This window comes from Oncorhynchus kisutch, linkage group LG15, assembly GCF_002021735.2.
Source record: "Oncorhynchus kisutch isolate 150728-3 linkage group LG15, Okis_V2, whole genome shotgun sequence".
NCBI lineage: Eukaryota > Metazoa > Chordata > Actinopteri > Salmoniformes > Salmonidae > Oncorhynchus > Oncorhynchus kisutch.
Genome location: NC_034188.2, coordinates 25,566,135 through 25,581,528, shown reverse-complemented (window position 1 = coordinate 25,581,528; position 15,394 = coordinate 25,566,135). Strand labels below are relative to the sequence as shown.

The following is a 15,394-nucleotide window of genomic DNA, read 5'->3' as shown; positions in this document are numbered from 1 at the left end:
TACACCCACATGCACACCATCACCTAATCACTGGCAGGCAGAGACCAAGAAACAAGGTACACCCACATGCACACCATCACCTAATCACTGGCAGGCAGAGACCAAGAAACAATGTACACCCACATGCACACCATCACCTAATCACTGGCAGGCAGAGACCAAGAAACAAGGTACACCCACATGCACACCATCATCAAATCACTGGCAGGCAGAGACCAAGAAACAAGGTACACCCACATGCACACCATCACCTAATCACTGGCAGGCAGAGACCAAGAAACAAGGTACACCCACATGCACACCGTCACCTAATCACTGGCAGGCAGAGACCAAGAAACAAGGTACACCCACATGCACACCATCACCTAATCACTGGCAGGCAGAGACCAATGAGGTAAAGTGGAGCTCAGTTGTCAGACCCTGGAACATGAGAAAACAGATCAGGAAGTGAGATAGATGAGGTTGTTTTCCTGGCCTGGGTCCTCCTCCGATGATGATGATGATGATCCCCTGGATATCTAACGAAAGATCCCCCTCTACTGGTCACAGAGAGACAATGAGCTGGTCAGAGTCATGTCCAAACGCTATGCCAGGATGTCATATTAAATCCATATCATCCAGCTGAAATAAGGAAGAAACTCATTTTTCTACATTTCCTGGACGACTGTTGTTGACCCTGGCTGGCAAAACTTACAGCAGCGCAGTTAAAGTCTTATTTGAAGCAAGTAAAAAGTCGCTACATGAACCCTGTGTTCCTCAGACGAACACTAACGTTTAGTGAAAATGTATCCTGACCAAGTTGAAGAGACATCTGTGGGTGTCTGAACCTTATGGCAATGTGTTTGTTTTCCTTTCAGGTTTCCTCAAAGTACTTGAAATTCCCAGAGGGGCCAGACACCTACTGATCCAGGAGATTAAGCCAACAGCCCACATCCTAGGTGTGATGTGTGTGCGTGCCTGTTTGCGAGTGCTTGTGTGTGCTTTTTTGTGTGTGTGTGTGTGTGTTCCAATATATAATTCCACCTCCCTCCCCAGCGGTGAAGAACCAGGCTTCAGGACAGTTTTTTCTGAACGCGGAGGGAGACCTCCCAGAATCCCGTGCGGTCATAGAAAAGGGCGTGGAGTGGGAGTATGTGAATAATGGCCACGACAAGGAGACACTACAGACGAATGGACCGCTCAGACACGGGGTCCTAATCATGGTACGCACACACAGAAACACACACACACACACAAACACTGACAAATGTAATACCTACTGTTGTCTCCCTGTGTCCAGGTGCAGTCCCATGGAGATGCCAAGGTGACCTTGTCCTATAAGTACATCATCCACATGGACCTTCTCTCTGCCATAGAGAACAACATGCTGCTGGATGACACCTCCTTCTACGAGTGGGCCCTGAAGAAATGGTCCTACTGCTCCAAGCCCTGTGGGGGAGGTATTTTACAGTGACACCGATTACATAGGAAGACACTGGGGAACATGAGGGGAGTTTTGGATGAGGATCTATTTGTCTAACGGATGTTTGTGTGTGTTGTGCCTGGAAAGGTAAGCAGTATACCCGGTACGGATGTAGAAGGAGAGCAGACAGTAAGATGGTCCACCGACGCTACTGTGAGAACATCAAGAAGCTTCGCGCCATCAGCAGAGACTGCAACCAGAAGGAGTGCTCCCAGCCCATGTACGTATGGATGGGTGGTTTAGATGGATGTTTACATAGAGAATGGCCCTGAACAATTTCACTCCTTCTTCCCTACACTGTGAGCCTGTCAACACCAAAGAGGTTCAAGAGGAAGGGGCTAGTGATCAAAATGTCGCCAGGTCTAAGATGTATGTCTTTGTCTGTGCCTCCCTCTAACTCTCAGTTCTATGTCTGTCTAGCTGGGAGGATGGTCCTTGGGAGCCGTGCAGTAAGACGTGTGGTAAAACGGGGTACCAGATGAGATCTGTTCGCTGTGTCCAGCCCTTAGACAACGGCAACAAGCGCTCCATCCACAGCAAGTACTGCAACGATGACCGTCCTGAGGCACGCAGACCATGTAACAGAGAGCTCTGCCCTGCACAGTGGAGAGTAGGGTCCTGGACACAGGTAGGAATGGATGGGGGCTGGGGGTGCTGGGAGGGTGGGACCAGGTGTGTAGGGGTGTCTGGGACGGTGGGACCAGGTGTGTTTCCTGGTCTCTGCCTGCCAGTGATTAGATGATGGTGTGCATGTGGGTGTACCTTGTTTCTTGGTCTCTGCCTGCCAGTGATTAGGTGATGGTGTGCATGTGGGTGTACATTGTTTCTTGGTCTCTGCCTGCCAGTGATTAGATGATGGTGTGCATGTGGGTGTACCTTGTTTCTTGGTCTCTGCCTGCCAGTGATTAGGTGATGGTGTGCATGTGGGTGTACCTTGTTTCTTGGTCTCTGCCTGCCAGTGATTAGGTGATGGTGTGCATGTGGGTGTACCTTGTTTCTTGGTCTCTGCCTGCCAGTGATTAGATGATGGTGTGCATGTGGGTGTACCTTGTTTCTTGGTCTCTGCCTGCCAGTGATTAGGTGATGGTGTGCATGTGGGTGTACCTTGTTTCTTGGTCTCTGCCTGCCAGTGATTAGGTGATGGTGTGCATGTGGGTGTACCTTGTTTCTTGGCACTTCGTGTGAAGTTGCCATTGATGATCTTGCAGCTGGAGTTGTCTCCTCCACAGACGCCACACTTATCTTCCTGTTGGGAGGACCCTACCACGCCGTCACAGCCCACATTCTGCAACACACACGTGTATGCACGCACACACACACAAAGACACACACCTAGACTTAATATGGACACACACACTTCACAGTGGAGAGTAGGGTCCTGGACACAGGTAGGAATGGATGGGGGCTGGGGGTGCTGGGAGGGTGGGACCAGGTGTGTAGGGGTGTCTGGGACGGTGGGACCAGGTGTGTAGGGGTGTCTGGGAGGGTGGGACCAGGTGTGTAGGGGTATCTGTGAGGTTGGGACCAGGTTTGTAGGTGTGTCTTTGAGGGTGGGACTAGGTGTGTATGGGTGTCTGTGAGGGTGGGACCAGGTTTGTAGGTGTGTCTTTGAGGGTGGGACTAGGTGTGTAGGGGTGTCTGTGAGGGTGCTTTGTAGGCATGTAGGTGTGTGTGTGTTGTTGTGTAGGTGTGTGTGTTGTTGTGTAGGTGTGTGTGTCGTTTTGTAGGTGTGTAGGTGTGTGTGTTGATTTGTATAGCCTATTCCCACACGCTTTTCTGTTTTGTGTGACCACAGTGTTCCGTGACGTGTGCCAATGGGACACAGCAGAGGCAGGCGTTGTGTCACACGCGTGACAACACCATCGGTCTGTGTCTGGACAGCAAGCCAGACACCATACGCATATGTCGCCTGATGCCCTGTCCCAGTGAGTATTATGGCCCCATTATAACTAATCTTATTTAGTTCCCTTGTGCCACTACTTGCCAGCAGCATACCACCCTGCATCCCACTGCTGGCTTACCTCTGAAGATAAACAGGGTCAGTCTTGGTCGGTCCCTAGATGAGAGACCAGATGCTGCTGGAAGAGATGCTGGAGGGCCAGTAGGGGGCCCTCTTTTCTCTGGTCTAAGAAGATCCCAATGTCACAGGGCATTGAAGGAGACCCTGCCCTGCGCAGGTTGCTGTCTTTCGGATGGGATGTTAAGCGGATGTCTTGACTCTCTGTGGTCATTAAAAATCCCATGTTACTTATCGTAAGAGTAGGGGTATTAACCCCGGTGGCATGGCTAAATTCCCAACCTGGCTCCATTCCATCATGGCTACCTAATCATCCCCCTCATTCCTAACTGGTATATATCACTCCTCACCTCTCCACATGATAGCTGATGTTTGGTGGTTGCTGGCATCATCCAGGTGGGTGCTACACATTGGTGGTGGATGTTTCCCTCTACTATGTAAAGTGCTTTGATTACCTCAGAAGAAAAGCTCTTTAGAAATCTAATCCATTATTCTTTATTTTTACTACTGATTGGTGTACTAAGGTAATGTAAAATAGACAGTAGAAGTCTCTCCTGACTCATAGTCATTTCCCTCTCTGATGTTTTTCCCTCCTTGCTCCATCTCCAGGAGGCTCGTCAGACCTGAATAAGAACGGCAACATCCTGATACAGTGGCTGTCCCGTCCAGACCCAGACTTGCCCTACCAGAGGAACACTTCACGTAAAAAACCATCCCTTTATAGCTCTGGGCCCGGCCTCCGGTGCATGGCTGTCCTGACCTGGACCCTGACCTCTCTCTCTGTCCTCTTCACCCTGCAACAGGCCTGGGCAAGGGGTCCTGGGGGCAGGCTCACCCCCTGACCACGCCCCCCCCCACCCCCACCCCTGTGTCCGTGCCTGTGCCCGCGCCCGCGAGCGAGCGCCAGCTTTTCGCTTCTCTTTTGGGGGGTGTGCGTCTCTCTCTCTCTGTGTGTGAGACAGCTCTGATTGGGGGAGGTCTCTGGCTCCTGTGTGCTGATTGGTTGGTTGGTTCTCTCTTGCTCTGTCTCTCTCTTCTCTTATCTCTCTCTCTCTTTTGTGGAGCATTGTGTTGTAACCGCTGGCCAGTCCAAAGTAAACGAAAAACAATTCAACATTGAAGAGAAGCTGGAAATGGAAAATGGCGAATAGGTTTGATTGGCGGCTCTTAGTGGTGTCGAAGAGCCAGTGAGGTGTGAGCCCACCCCTCTGTTTGGCGGCCATGTTTTGAGTGAGCTAGCTGCAAGATGTCATGGGTCACGCTCCTGAGATGCGGCTGTGATTTTTTTAGGGAGGTGTGTACATTTACCGCCATCGTCCGTGGTGACAAGTGTGAAATTAACGAAGGGAAAAAATATATAAATAAAAAAGAAGTGTAAAAAGAAAAGAAACTAAAGCTTTATTGTGAATGTGATCTTGTCACAATGAGGACATCTTTGCTAAAGTGCTCATCTCACATCCTGGTTCCATTCTAGAATGACAACGACGGTTTATCTCGTTCTAGGTCCCATTCTCAGACTGACAGGAACTCAGCACAGGGACAGGAGGTGACACAAACCAACACTTTTTAGGAATATTATATACGGAACTGTTGGGTGAAGAGGTCAAGAGTGCAGAAGAGTAAAAGGCTAATGAAAACAGGGTCGTTTTACCATGTGAGGTTGTTTCCGATTTCAACATCTCATCAGACATCCTCTCTTTGACTGTTATATTAAAGTTCAACAACTGCAGCTTATTTATGCTTGCAAACTTTAAAACAAATACATCTATAAATATATTTGTATACATATATACATATACATATATATATATATATATATACATTACCAGTCAAAAGTTTGGACACACCTACTCATTCAAGGGTTTTTCTTTATTTTTACTATTAAATAATAATAGTATAATACTAGAATAATAGTGAAGACATCAAAACTATGAAATAACACATATGGAATCATGTAGTAACCATAAAAGTGTTTAAAAAATCGAAATATATTTTAGATTCTTCAAAGTAGCCACCCTTTGTCTTGATGACAGCTTTGCACACTCTTGGCATTCTCTTAAGTAGCTTCACCTGGAAGGCTTTTCCCAACAGTCTTGAAGGAGTTCCAACATATGTTGAGCACTTGTTGGCTGCTTATTCTTCACTCTGCGGTCCAACTCATCCAGAACCATCTCAATTGGGTTGAGATCGGGTGATTGTGGAGGCCACGTCATCTGATGCAGCACCATCACTCTCCTTCTTGGTCAAATAGCCTTTGAGGTGTGTTTTGGGTCATTGTCCTGTTGAAAAACAAATGATAGTCCCACTAAACGCAAACCAGATGGGATGGCATATCGCTGCAGAATGCTGTGGTAGCCATGCTGTTTAAGTGTGCCTTGAATTATAAATAAATAATAGGCAGTGTCATCAGAAAAGCACCCCCACACCATCACACCTCCTCCTCCATGCTTCACAGTGGGAACCACACATGCAGAGATCATCCTCTCACCTACTCCGCACCTCACAAAGACTCATCAGACAAAAGTACAGATTTCCACCAGTCTAAAGTCCATTACTCATGTTTCTTGGCCCAAGCAAGTCTCTTCTTCTTATTTGTGTCTGTTATTAGTGGTTTCCTTGCAGTAATTCGACCATGAAGGCCTGATTCACGCAGTCTCCTCTGAACAGTTGATGTTTAGATCTGTCTGTTACTTGAACTCTGTGAAGCATTTATTTGGTTCTAATCTGAGGTGCAGTTAACTCTAATGAATGTATCCTCTACAGCAGAGGTAACTCTGGGTCTTCCTTTCCTGTGGCGGTCCTCATGAGAGACAGTTTTGTCATAGCGCTTGATGGTTATTGTGACTGCACTTAAAGATACGTTCAAATTTATTTTTATTTTCCGTATTGAATGACCTTCATGTCTTAAAATAATGATGGACTGTCGTTTATCTTTCATTATTTGAGCTGTTCTTGTCATAATATGGCTATCTTCTGTATACCACCCCTACCCTGTCACAACACAACTGATTGGCTCAAACGTATTAACCTGTATAGGACCGCTAGCGGAACCCCTCGCCAACAGCCAATGAAATTGCCGGGCGCCAAATACAAATCAACAGAAATCTCATAAATCAAATTTCTCAAACATACAAGTATTAGACACCATTTTAAAGATACAATTCTCATTAATCCTGCCACAGTGTCTGATTGCAAAAATGCTTTACAGCGAAAGCTCCACAAACGATTATGTTTGGTCATCACCAAGCCACAGAAAACCCAGCTATTTTTCCAGCCAAAGAGAGGAGTCACAAAAAGCACAAATAGAGATAAAATGAATCACTAACCTTTGATGATCTTCATCAGATGACACTCATAGGACTTCATGTTACACAATACATGTATATTTTGTTCGATAAAGTGCATATTTATATCAAAAATCTCATTTTACATTGCCGCGTTACGTTCCAATAGTTCTAAAACATACGGTGATTGTGCAGAGAGCCACATGAATTCACAGAAATACTCATTATGAATGTTGATGAAAATTCAAGTGTTGTGCATGGAACTTTAGATACACTTCTCCTTAACGCAACCTCTGTGTCAGATTTTTTTTTAACTTTATGGAAAAAGCATAATCTGAGTACGGTGCTCAGAGCCCAAACCAGCCAAAATAAATATCTGCCATGTTGCGCAGTCAACATTAGTCAAAAATAGCGTTATAAATATTAACTTACCTTTGATGATCTTCATCAGAATATACTCCCAGGAATTGCAGTTCCACAATAAATGTTTGTTTTGTTCGATAATGTCCATCATTTATGTCCATTTATGTCCAAATAGCTTCTTTTGTTAGGGCGTTTGGTACACAAATCCAAAAGATGGTTCAGGTCCAGTCGGACGAAAAATTCAAAAAGTTATATTACATGTCGAAGAAACTTGTCAAACTAAGTATAGAGTCAATCTTTAGGATGTTTTTATCATAAATGTTCAATAATGTTCCAACCGGAGAATTCCATTGTCTGTAGAAAAGCAATGGAACGCAGGTCGCTCCATTGTGAAATGCACGTGACCAGCGCATTTCTGCCAGACCACTGACTCAAAGAGCTCTCATCTGATCCCACTTCACAGCAGAAGCCTGAAATAACGTTCTAAAGACGGATGACATCTAGTGGAAGCCTTAGGAAATGCAACATAACCCATATCCCACTGTGAATTCGATAGGGACTGAGTAGGAGGCAGTTCACTCTGGGCACTCTTTTCATCCAAAAGTGAAAATGCTGCCCCCTATCCCAAAGAAGTTTTAAGAAGGAAAGAAATTCCATGAATTAACTTTTAACAAGGCACACCTGTTAATTGAAATGCATTCCAGGTGACTAACTCATGAAGATGGTTGGGAGAATGCCAAGAGTGCGCAAAGCTGTCATCAAGGAAAATGTTGGCTACTTTGTAGAATCTCAAATATAAAATATATTTGAATTTGTTTAACACTGTTTTGGTTACTACAAGATTCCATATGTGTTATTACATAGTTTGATGTCTTCACTATTATTCTACAATGTAGACAATAGTACATATAAAGGAAACCCCTTCAATGAGTAGGTGTGTCCAACCTTTTGACTGGTACTGTATATATACTGTATATGAAAATCTATATGAGTAACAATAATCTGAATAATAATAATGTTTTACCATGAATAAGCTGTAGTTCATTATAACCTACAGACTGCTATTGATCACTTCGATCCTTGACTGTTATGTGTATTTGTTGTTATTTATTTGACATGAGTAATACAGAAGTTAATATAAGGGTAAAGTGTCAGGGGGGGAAGAGGTGTAGACCTACATTATGCAGCACTTGGTCAGTTAGTTGCCGCTCCATTGTTTTCAGATGGATGGGGTTTACTGTTGCTCCTTATTTTCTTTAGGGAAAGGATCACATTTCTGTCATGCACATTTGCATCCCTTACGTGTGTGTGTATGTGTGCAAAGGTGTGTGTGTGTGTGTGTGTGTGTGTGTGTGTGTGTGTGTGTGTGTGTGTGTGTGTGTGTGTGTGTGTGTGTGTGTGTGTGTGTGTGTGTGTGTGTGTGTGTGTGTGTGTGCATGTTTGTGCGTGTGTGAGTGTACTGTCATGCAGGCTTCTCGTAGACATACAACTCTGGAACAGAAATACCTCATAAACCTTCATTTGAAAGCATCAGATCTTGTTTTTCCTTTTGTGATGAACATTAAACACATGAACAATGCCTTATCTTGGATTGAATGTAATGGCATTTATCTGTGAAAGAGAAGGCTTTACTCATCAAAACCTTTGTTAATCACTTAAAGGCAGCTTCAAACTAACAGGCAAACACAGGCAAACCATCAGAACCTGCAACATGCAAAAGGTTTGGACCGTGGTCTGACCACCGGATACGGTTTACGAAGGGCCCAGGGTATTGATCGACACTGAGGACAGCATCTAGAAAAGCACTTCAGTCTTATCATTGCATTGTGATCACATATTTCTGTTGTGACTAGTAGCGAGCTATCCAATGTTTTGTGCTGGAGTCGGATGGTAGGAGGCCAATGAAGCTAGACCTTGCAGTGCGATACTGTATATAACGTTGGTGTTGACTATATTTAATTATGTTCATGACTGTTATCTTCTTACTTATGGAAAAAAAATCTATAATATTCTATACTATGGATAACTGTTTTGTGGCTTCACTAGCCTGCTGGGTGGGGCTGGCTGACGTTGGACGGACGTTGGATTGACGTTGGGGAAAGGACTATGTGCACTACGTCTATATGCACTTTGATTTATCAGGGAAAAATGTATTCATGTTTTGTAAATGTTTCATATGACACTTAAACGTGCCAATCCAGTTTTTACATCATTCATCATGGAGAATTCTGTATTTTATTTATTCAACTTCAAATCTATTTATTCATTTATGTAAATTATTCATTTGACTTCTTATCAATTGAATAACTAAACGAATTGATTGGTTTGCTTCCCAGTAATGAAGTGTTTTACCAAAGTGACTGTGAACTTGTACCTTTCGATACAGTTGATTTATTTTTCTTAAGACAATAATATATCTATATATTGAGGGGGGAGTACATCTCATTGTTTTAGTTCCTGTCGTTATCAACTGCAAAGTTGTATAAATAAAAATTCTGTTTTAAAATGCGCTCTCACTCTCTCCTCCTGAGTTTGTGATGGTTTGACTTGGTGTGAGGAGGAGCACATTACAAACTACCATTATAACACAACTCAAAGATTGCTCCAACCTTACAAAGGGTAAAACATTGTCTTATAAAAGTGATATTGCCGTGAATAATGAAAGACAGATTAAAGAAGATCAAGCCTCTTATCCTGCATAAGAAATATGAACAAAGTTATATTGATATAGTATGTTTACACTAATCTGAAACGAATAAAGAAACACATGAGATGTCAGAAACATTTAGTTTGGTCTGCAAAGAGACGAGCAGTGTTGGGGAAGCTACTCTAAAAAAAATTTTTACCAAGCTAACAATTACTTCACACTAAAAAAGGTGAAGCTACACTAAACCTTAAGAAAAATATAGTTTACTAAACTAAAGTTACTGTGAAAAAGTAGTTCACTTCATCCAAACTACTTTGTGAAAAATTATCATTTGTAAATCAGAAATGTCATAGACTAGAAATTACAAGAAAAGATCACTTTTGGGTCATATGTTAACAGAATGTGTAATTCAGACGATTAAACACAACAACAATTGTTTCAAGTGAGAATTATACAGGTGTCGAAAAAGAAAGAAAAGTTTTGCCTACTTCACCCATATATACTTGTTTAAAGTAGTGTGTTGTTCCAGTAGTTAGCTACACTGCTACATGGCAAAAAATAAAATAAAATAAAAAATACTACCTAGATTTTAATTTAGTTCAACCACCACAAAGCTACAGCACAATGTAGTTAAATTACTAGTTGAACTACATGTAGTGAACTGCTCCCCAAGACTGGAGCCAGGTTACTGTTCCAGCACCACAACAACAAAGAACCCACTCCGCTCTTCTTTCCTTTTAGTTGCTATGGACTAATCTATTGACTCTGCTGTCCATGCTGCTTGGGTCTTCTCCTTCTTCTTCTTCCTTCCTGCTCTAGTTGTTAATGGTCTGGCTTTACTACCTCTACTACTTTACTGGACCGTTTCTAAACACAACACTCCCACAACGCCATCTCCAGCCCGCCCAGTCTCAGCTCTGTGTTCTCTCCCCCACAGGCAAGCAGCGTTGTCATGGAGACAGGTCAGTGTTCTGTCGCATGGAGGTGCTGATCCGCTACTGCACTCTGCCTGACTACAAGCGCATGTGCTGCAAATCCTGCAGCAATGTGACGGACAGCAGCCTGAGCACCACCGCCCCTCCCCGGGTCACAGCTGTCCCCCTGCCTCGCCCCCGGCCTCTGCCTCAGCCCAAGGACAACAACATCCCCTTTCAGGGAACAGTTCATCCAAGAAGTACAACACATATACCTTATACTACGCCACGCCCAATGAGCACCACAGACACTTATACAACACCCCAAACATACTACACTACATACCCCATCCCCATGACCCCAGAGCGCAGTGTGACCCCCAGAGACACAACCAGGAAGTACCCCTCATTCACCCTCTCCACCAGCACCAGCATATACACTACAACTCCAAGCAGCCCTTTCACTGATATCACCTTTGTCAGCAACGACACCACAGGTGCATCAACCACAATTCCCGGTAGCCTATTCTCCATGGATGATGTCATAAAGCCAACTGAAACCAACTACTTTGAGGATGTCACATCGCCCAGTGGACCTGTCCCATACACTGATGTCACAATGCTCAGTGGAACTACTGTCCCCAGCGATGACATCATAGATATGACCACCCCTGATTGGCCTGATTGCACAGAGTACATATCTGTGAGGGCCACTGTTCCCATAACAGAGCAAACGACTGCCCTGCCTCCCACAACAACCATCGCCACAATGACAACAAAAACCAAAAAACCCACATGGCCACCAAGCCGCCAGGAGGAGACCAGAGAGAACAACTCCATCGATGATCCCTACAACCGGGTCATAGGAGTGGACAACGACATCTCCCAAAACAACTTGATCCCCAGACGAAGCCGTGTGTTCCTCAGGGAGAGAACACGGAACAAACGCATCCAGGAACTCCTGGAGGAGAAGAGGAACTTTCTGTTGAGGATGAAGCGGGCCCACAGGGGCACTGTGTGATTACCTTTGACCCTTCCCTTCCCCTTTCTCTTATAGAGATTTACCTACGTCTGCTAACAGACTGGAGTTATTATTTAACCCTTAACCTGCCTTGGTGCTCTCTATCAGGCAAAGACCCACCACACACCCAGAGCCACGGTACAGACATACCACCCTGTTGTTTTACACACACACACCAGCCAGCCACACGGCAAACTGAACTATGTGGAGAGAGAACCAAAGCCAGATGTTTGCACAGTTGTTTTGGTCTTGTTGTACGGCTGAGAGTAGAGCCAGATGAGATTTGGACCGTACATCCTCCTGGACCCGTACCACAACAGGGGGAACTTTTATCTCTCCAAACCTCCCCCAGTGTGCTTAGGTTTCAGAGCAAGGCAAATACAGTAAAGGTGTATTCTCTTTCATAAGCAGCACATACCTGGATAAGCTCAGGTTGTGAAACGTTGGACTTTCAGGACATTCATGTTGATAGAGCTCAAAGTAGATTTTATTTATTCTATTTAAATGAAGTCTTATTCCCAAGCACCATGCCAGGACCTAGGTAAGCTTGCTCATCCCAAACAAGTCTAACATTCCATGTTAGATTATAGATTATGTGCTGTAAAGGGAATAGACTAGGGTTGATTGCCGAGGTTTACCGGGATATACCGCTCAAAACCACTCCCTTTTCTCTGGATAAATAACTGCAAGAAACCTGTAAATCATAATAAATGATTCATATGGACAGCATGGCATGAAATGGAACTATTACATTATATGCCATGTCTAAATCTGGCTTCTCTACAGCCTCTGCATAATGAATCAACGCTCAGGGTGGGGACAGACCCATCTCAGTGTGGAGCGCAGTTCACAATGCATGTACACCTATCATCTCATTATGGTAACTTGTGACAGGTAGGCCTACATTTGCTACAGCCTAGCCTATGCTACAGTAAAATAAAGACCGAATGCGTGTCTCATTTATCCATCTCCATCTGGCTTTCGGGGGTCACCTTGTTTTTATAATTGTAAAGATTATTGTATTTTTTATTGCAGCTACAGAGTTTTAAAACAGCCTATCAGTCGAATACCGTTGCTTTAAATCAGTGCACGCAAGAGCTCTCTCTCGCAGTCTGTCTCTCTCTCCATCAACTCAGATCAAAACAGATCATCCTGTTCTAGATTGATATATAGCCCTATATATAGATGTCCTAGCCTACCTCTTTCATGTAATACGTTATTTTCAGCCTTTGGTTTAGCTAATTGATGATGGGTTATGCATAATAAGGTTCTAATTGATAGCATCTGTCTCTTGCACACAATTTGTAAGCACCTGTGCTCCACTAGCCTCTCCTCACCTCTTGGCAGTGGTGGAAAAAGTACCCAACTGTCATACTTGAGTAAAGGTAAAGATACCTTAATAGAAAATAACTCAAGTAAAAGTAAAAGTCAACCAGTAAAATTCTACTTGAGTAAAAGTCTAAACATATTTGGTTTAAAATATACTTAAGTATCAGAAGTACAAGTATAAATAATTTCAAATTCCTTATATTAAGTAAACCAGATTCTACCATTTTCTTTTTTTCTTTTTTCTTATTTACGGAACCAGGGACACTCCAACACTGACACATTATTTACAAGCATCGCATGTGTGCTCCCAAGTGGCTCAGCGGTCTAAGACATCTCAGTGCTAGAGGCATCACTACAGACAACCTGGCTCAAATCCAGACTGTATCACATCTGCTTGTGAATGGGAGTCCCATAGGACTGTGCACAGTTGGCCCAGCATTGTCTGAGTTTGGCCAGTGTCATTGTAAATAAGAACAGTTCTTATCTGACTTGCCTAGTTAAATAAATGTGTGTTAAACCAGCCTTCCTTAAAATATGCCTAATGGAAGGCTTGGGTTTTGAGCATATGAAACCGAAAACAAGCACTTATTACAGGTTACAGATAACGTCTAAATAGGAGCTTCACCGGTATTCACCGAGGTTCTCATCGCTCGTTTCATGATGGGCATGGATATGTAGCCTTCATCATGGAGGGGGTTTTACACAAGTCCAAAACGGGACCTGCATGTCTAAAATAATGTGGGCATGCCTACAAGGAATAGATACAAAGGGAATGTCAGCTCACTGTTTTACTCCTCTCAAACGTGATATTTTAATAAAGCTTTGGTGATAAAGATGTATGTCCAAGTGGTCTCAGGAGCCAAACCCTTATTCCACAGTCTTGACTATTTTGGATTTCATTGGGCAGACAAAAAAAGCCTTCATTTAGAGGAGGGGAGGCTATGCTTGAAAAAATAGAAAGAAATGGGAAAAGGCATTGTTTTTTATATTTCTAAATAGGAAGTATATATGCACCAAAAGCATATTGGGCTACTCTTGTTCCATGCGCATATAGGCAGTGTGCGTCACGGGTGGATAGGCTGCCTTTCCGCTGTCAAAATTCATGCCATGACCGACTGCTAAAACCAGCTTTTGGTTGGTATTTTCAGCTCTGCGTGAAATGAGGACTTTGGATCATGTTTTTAAAGACACTCCTCACATAGTTCCAACCGCCCATCTGAGCGCAAGAGAGTTTAAATTAGACAGGTAAATTGCCTGAACCTGGCGTTATGGGCTGGGAAATGGCAGTGCGACAGTTTTTACATAACAAAATTGCAAACTAACATGCATTTAATTCCAGTGCCGCCTTAACTCCTTCCGAAAATAGAGCCCCATATCTCTCTTATAACAGACATGATCGAATGCATTATGTGTTATTAAGGTGAAATGGATGGTTAATAGAGGGAAATCCGTCATCATAACCAGGTTTGTGAGTTGAAATGGTCAGTTGTGGTGCACTGTTTTTACCCTGTTGGTACTAAAAGCATTTCCCAGCAAAGATTCACAGAGACCTTATCCATTCATTTGTGTTTATTACATTTTCAAAGAGCAAAGACAAAGAACGAAAAATGATAAAACATCTATTTGTATCTACTGCATCACAATAGAAGCTTTCAGGGCAACTGCTATTGTTTCCTCTCTGCCAGTCACCTTATTATCGGAGCATTTTGTCTTGCAGCTGCTGCAAAATCACCTACGGATCTGTCTGTACCTATGAATCAGAGCTTAATGTTTCATATTTATTAAAGTTCAAGTATCTGTGGTATTTTACTCATCGGGTGTTGCATGATATTCCTGTTCTAATGTCTACAATGAGTCTCTCTCTCGCTGTCTCTTCTTTTCACTTTCATTCTCTCCTCACTGACCACTAGAGAGAAGCAGAGTAGCAGATGTAGTAAGTATGTACACTGAGTGTACAAAACATTTGGAACACCTGCTCTTTCCATGACATAGACTGACCAGGTGAATCCAGGTGGAAGCTATGATCTCTTATTGATGACACTTGTTAAATCCACAAATCAGTGTAGATGATTTGCCTAAAATGACATACCAAAATCTAACTGCCTGTAGCTCAGACCCTGAAGCAAGGATATGCATATTCTTGATACCATTTGAAAGAGAACAGTTTAAAGTTTGTGGAAATGGGAATTTAATGTAGAAGAATATAACACATTAGATCTGGTAAAAGAAAATCCAAAGAAAAAAACAAGCGTTTTTTTTTTTGTGGTACCATCATCTTTGAAATGCAAGAGAAAGACCATAATGTATTATTCCAGCCTAGACACAATTTAGATTTTGGCCACTATATGGCAGCAGTG

General features: G+C 43.3%; 1 protein-coding gene across 1 annotated transcript in view; it reads left to right on the top strand.

Moving 5' to 3' along the window:
- The window catches only part of LOC109882118 (A disintegrin and metalloproteinase with thrombospondin motifs 2-like), a 59,708-nt gene extending 47,027 nt beyond the window's left edge, over positions 1-12,681 (top strand). The window contains exons 12-19 of the mRNA XM_031789915.1: positions 858-938; positions 1,036-1,202; positions 1,280-1,439; positions 1,550-1,682; positions 1,883-2,090; positions 3,258-3,387; positions 4,089-4,181; positions 10,711-12,681. Of these exons, the coding sequence (XP_031645775.1) occupies positions 858-938; positions 1,036-1,202; positions 1,280-1,439; positions 1,550-1,682; positions 1,883-2,090; positions 3,258-3,387; positions 4,089-4,181; positions 10,711-11,708 (1,970 nt within the window). The 3' untranslated portion in view covers positions 11,709-12,681. The remainder of the gene's footprint in view (positions 1-857; positions 939-1,035; positions 1,203-1,279; positions 1,440-1,549; positions 1,683-1,882; positions 2,091-3,257; positions 3,388-4,088; positions 4,182-10,710) is intronic.
- The last annotated feature ends 2,713 nt before the right edge of the window (positions 12,682-15,394 follow it).